Source organism: Neopsephotus bourkii, unplaced genomic scaffold (genome assembly GCF_033783945.1).
Source record: "Neopsephotus bourkii isolate Nb327-2 ecotype Australia unplaced genomic scaffold, CSIRO-AGI_Nbou_v1 NB_848, whole genome shotgun sequence".
In the NCBI taxonomy this organism is placed as follows: Eukaryota; Metazoa; Chordata; class Aves; order Psittaciformes; family Psittacidae; genus Neopsephotus; species Neopsephotus bourkii.
In genome coordinates this window covers 6,449-11,568 of record NW_026901344.1, presented here as the reverse complement: position 1 = coordinate 11,568, position 5,120 = coordinate 6,449, and the positions used below count along the sequence as shown (strand labels likewise).

General features: G+C 55.5%; 1 protein-coding gene across 1 annotated transcript; it reads right to left on the bottom strand.

Moving 5' to 3' along the window:
• Positions 1 to 675: 675 nt before the first annotated feature.
• LOC133213844 (G-protein coupled receptor 183-like) lies at positions 676 to 3,632 on the bottom strand. The gene has a single exon (XM_061356396.1). It carries the CDS (start codon positions 3,553 to 3,555, stop codon positions 2,497 to 2,499), a length of 1,059 nt encoding a protein of 352 aa, XP_061212380.1. The 5' UTR covers positions 3,556 to 3,632; the 3' UTR covers positions 676 to 2,496.
• Positions 3,633 to 5,120: the final 1,488 nt, after the last annotated feature.

Below are 5,120 nucleotides of genomic sequence, written 5' to 3'. Positions count from 1 at the left end.
CTGTGCCTCCAGATGAAATGCTCTGTATGGTTTCTCCTCCATTTCTGTTTTCAAGTAGCTGGGCAGCACCCCCAGTTGGGGGAGCTGGTGTGACGCAGGATTCCTTCCGTAGACAGTTCTCTGCCCATGCTCCTTCTGATCCATCCTACCCAAGTCCACCTCCTCTCCACCACTTGGGTGTCCCCTTGGCTCCAGCTAGCTGCCTGCTGTCCCCGGGTGGGTACTTTCAGCAGCAAAGGGCCACTGGCTGGCATCGGTCCAGAGGATGGAGGCTGGATTCACCTGTCACACGCAGCACTACACGCAGCTCTTCACCTATTTCTTTTCCCAAAGGTTCTTCCTGGCATCAGGAAGGTGAAACATGGGGATGCCTTTGTTACTGAGAGAAAAACAGAGCCCAATAAGGAGCAAACAAGGCTATGTTTATAGTCCACCTGTGTCTGAGAAGGCTTCCTCACAGACTTGCCTTTGCCTCAGCTGTGAGCTCCAGCCTGGCAAAACCTGTCTGTACTGTGGTCTTGAGGAGGGCTGGCCACTACTGTGGACCTGTGCTCTGGTGTTCATGTGGAGGCTCTCTGAGACGGATAGCTACGTACCACTGTTCTCCAGTCAGCCCCCACCAGCCACACTGGAGTTCTGAGCTCTGCCCAGCACAAGCGGGTGATCTGAGGGGTGACAGTCACCAGCTCTGGGTAGCAAGGTTCAGACTGGACAGTGGGAAAACGTTTCCATACGGAGGGCAATGCAGCACCCCTTGGTGGTGGGGGGAGCTGCCTTGCATGGAGGTTCCAAGCCTTGGCTACATGAAGCCATGGCCAGCCTGACACTGTGCCAGCCGGTTTGGCTTTGAGTAGGCTGTTGGATGATGTGAAGCAGAGGTCCCTTCCAGCCAACACTTCTTTGACAAATTAATAGGGCAGCATAACTGTACAGCAACCAGCAGCTTAGCCAGGCTCCTGTAAGGTGTTCAGCCCATTGATAGATTATTGCATACTAACTCTTCCTCATACATTGTGTTTTTCAGGACACAGGCTCTCTGCAGGCCAGCACTGGGGTCAGGCCCGCTTTGAGGAGGGCTCAGACAGCTTTCTGAAAGGACCCGTCAGAGTCCCTTTCCCACCTGAGTTATTTTAGACATCCCTCTTATTCAGCCTTCAGGATGCTACACTTACCGTACCGTAAGTAAAACCACCATCATCCAAAAGCTCACTTCTGCACATTCAAAATGAGGAAGGGCTGTACATGACTATTACTGACTTTCTAGGCATAAAGAAAGGTTATTAACTGAAAAAGTTATTTGTATCAATCAAAGTGTCCATTCAGGTTTACTTTTCAGCAGAATAAAGCTGCTGGCTTTGCTCCTCTTCATGTCCCTATGCAGGTTTCTGTCCCTTCCAGCCTTAGCAGAAGAGCAGAATTCCCAGGAACTGTGGAATCCTGCATGTGTTTATTTTATCATAGTCCTGTGACTTCAGAAAAGAGCCTAGGAAGTCCCTGCTCCTGATGACTTCCCCCTCATCGCACGGGCTCATAACTCGACGGGAACCCAACATGTAAGTTGCCCTTACCAAGTCTCTCAGACTTGTCAGGGCAACAGGTTCAAGCAAAGGCCAGTCAAGGTCAGGTAAGGCTACTCCTTGTCCCCTTTCCTCCACTCCCTTCAAGTAAGGGTGGGAGGGATTCCCCAGCGAGTGCCCCCAGAGTGGGTTTGCAGTCCCAGCACCGGCATCCCCTTCCTGTCAATGGGTCCCAGGGCAACCACAGCACTGTCAGCAGTGAGGAAAGGCACCCTGGGGAAGGAGCAGCCGCCCAAGCAGCGGATGCAGGCAGCAGCACTCCCAGGAGCTCTGCAGCTTCACATCCTCACCCCCTCCCTTGAGGAAGGGCTTTTCTGGTCGCTTTTACTGCTCACCCCATGCAGCACCTGGGTGCAAGAGTGGGCATGCTGAGCTAGAGGGGAGCGGAGCTGCTGTTTCTCAGTGCGGGTAAGGAGCTGCAGACGACTTTCTGCATGGAAGTAACATCCCAGCCTTTTCCTGAAATGCCCCGAGTCCATGTGCTCCATGCCAGCTGCCCCAAGGCCTGTGGGGACACTGCCCCAGTGCTCCAGGGCAGGGAGGCAGGACAGCCATAGTGGTCACCAGCAGCCACCAGCCCCACAGGGAATGCAGACAGGAGAGGGAGGGTGGCATGGTGCAGTTGAGAAACCCCCAGCTGGGTTTGCCATTGCACCAGCTACCTCCTCTGGGGATGAATGAAAATGGACCAACTCTGTTCTCCAGGATGGTGGTCCAGCAGTGCTGAGCACAGAGCCAGCCATGTGGAGCCAGGCAAGGCTGTGTCACAGCAGGGTTGGCTTTGTGAGAGCCCCTGGCTTCAGGAAGGGGAGCGATGGAGCCTTGTTGGAGGTGCTGGTCCTTGCAGCCCAACTCCAGCTCCTGCCCTTGGGGATGGTTCATAAGCTGCAGGCCAGAGCGGAAGGGATGAGTTGTGCCACTAGACAGAGATGGAGGCAGGTTGCTGGCTGTGGCTGTTGCTGTCAGAGGGGGTCTTGGCAGTGGAGGAGGAGGTCATTGAGCCGCTGTTCCTGAAGATGCGGAGCAGCCTGCGCTTGTAGCCCCGGAAGGCGAAGAAGTAGATGATGGGGTCGATGCAGCAGTTGAGGTTCATGAACGCCACAGTGACTTGCAGGGACATCTTGAAGGCTTGCTGTTCACGGCAGGACGGCTGGTACAGGATCTTCCTGACCATGAACTGGATGATGTTGAGGTGATAGGGACTGAAGCAGAGCAGGACAGCCAGCAGCACCACCAGGATGATGGTGAAGGCCCTGTGGTGGTGCCCATTCTTCACTGTCAGAGGGTTCTCCTTGGCTGTCTGGCAGAGTTTGAGGTTGATCCTCACATAGCACACCAAGATGATACCCACAGGCAGGAAAAATCCAATCACACAGGCTCCCAGGAGCAGGTAAGGCAGCTTGGGAATCTCCTCAAAGTTGAAGTACTCCATGCACGTCAACTTGTCCCCCATCCTCCGCGTCATGGGCCGCAGGAGCAGCGGTGCTGTCTGCAGGAACACCAAGGACCAGATGAGGATGCAGACACCCCTGGCACGGCTCATCTTGCGGATCCTGCCGGGGTGCTTGGTGCGCACCACGGCGATGTAGCGGTCCACGCTCACGCAGGTCATGAAGTAGATGCCCACATAAGTGTTCATGTAGAAAATGAAGGCTGTAACCCGGCAGAACCAGTCCCCAAATGGCCAATCAAACTCCAGGACATAGTAGGCAATCCTGCCCGGCAGTGCCAGGGTGAAGAGCGCATCGGAGAGGGCCAGGTTCACCAGGTAGAGGTCGGTGGAGTTGAGTTTCTTCTTCCTGCTCTGGAAGGTGATGCAGAGGGCCAGGATGTTCCCGCAGGCACCGAACACCAGCAGGGCAGTGTAGAAGAGGGAGAAGGTGACTTTGGCAGAGAAGTGGTGGTTGTGCACGTTGCAGCTGCTCTGGTTGCTGGAGGTGAGGTTGGCAGGCGGGAACACAGCCTCCGCAACAGCCATTTCCACAGTGCCTCGTGAGCTCTTGCCCTCTCCCTTGGAGTAAGAACAGAGATGAAACTTGCAGCTTATTGGTAACAGGAGTGGTACCCGTAGGGCTGGCCCTCGCTGCAAAGCAAAGAGCCAGTCCCCTGCTCCCTGCCTCCCCCCAGCAGCACACAGCTCGAGTCATTTGGAAAAATGCACCTCTTGTGATTTCGGTGCGAGCGCCCCAACAAAGGCTGTGACTCATTGTGTTCTTGTCACCAGCTCCTCTTATTTCGGGGCTTCTTTTTGCAAATCAATTCCAGAAAGGGAGGAGGGGAGATACCCTGTCACACAAACAAGGTCCCAAACTTGCCTGGAGACAGCAATGTCATTTGTTCATCGAAATGGGGTGCTTTACTGAGAAAATGCCCAGAAAGCGGGGGGGGGGGGGGGTTGGGGAAGGGGTGATGAGGTGGGTCTGGGGGTGCAGAGGTGATCGCTTCTGCTCCCCTTTGCAAAGATCAGCACCTTTGCAACCCCTGGGTTGGGACCAGAACAGGAACACACCTGAAGGAATTCAAAGTGAGGAAAAATCCCGGCTTTCCCCAAAATTCCCATCCCATCCAAAGCGGGGAGGAGGGAATATACACACCCAGCACCGAACCCGTGTGTCCCGCACACCCTCCCGCAGTTTGCCCTGCTGCGGGACACGGCTCCGCACACCACAACGGGCCGGGACAGCAGCGGGGACCCCCCGCACCTCCATCCCTCGCCTTCCCTCCCGCGGCCCCCGGCCCTGCGCTCAACCCACGGGGCGGCCTCCGGGCTCCACTCCGCTGGCGCTCAACAGCGACGGGACGGGACGGGACGGGACGAGACGGGACGGTTCCCAGGCGGCGGGGCTGAGATGCTCTAACCTGTGAGCAGAGGTGCCTCCTCCTTCTTCCCCTCCTTCTCCTCTATTCCTCCTTCTCTATTCCTCCTCCTTTTCACCGGCCGGCGCTGAGGCCAGGGTGGGGGGAGCAGCCGCTTCGCCCCCCTCCCTGCATGCACCCGGCTGCGTTGTGAGCGCTTCTCGGGATTCGCTCACATTATAAAAGCACCCTGAGGTCTGGGGTTTTTTGTTGTTTTTTCTTTCTCTCTCTCTCTCTCTTTGCGTTAGTAAAAATGTGTGTTCTTTCTGGGTTTGAGGTTTCTCTTTTCGGTGTGCAAGAGGCATTTTGCTGCAGTGGGGGTTATGCTCAGTAGTGACTGAGCTGGAGAAGATAAATGACTGTACCTGCACAGCAGTCGCTCCTGACATCTGAGCTGACTTTGGGTTTCACTCTGAAAATTTCTACAAGGATGCAAAATGCGACTGAACAATGAAAACAACCCAACTCTGGCTCTTGTGCCATCCAGAGGGTTCAACCCTGCACACATACACATGGCCAGGGCAGCACCATCAGACTGTGGTACCTAAAAAAGTCAGGATGAATCTCCCATGGAGCCTATTGCGCCTGTGGCTGGTGCGTGGCATGGCTCCCCAGGCTGTGGCAAAACCCAGATTTGCCTTTCATACACGCACACAGCGACCACCAGGCACAGCTCCTTGAGGCTAA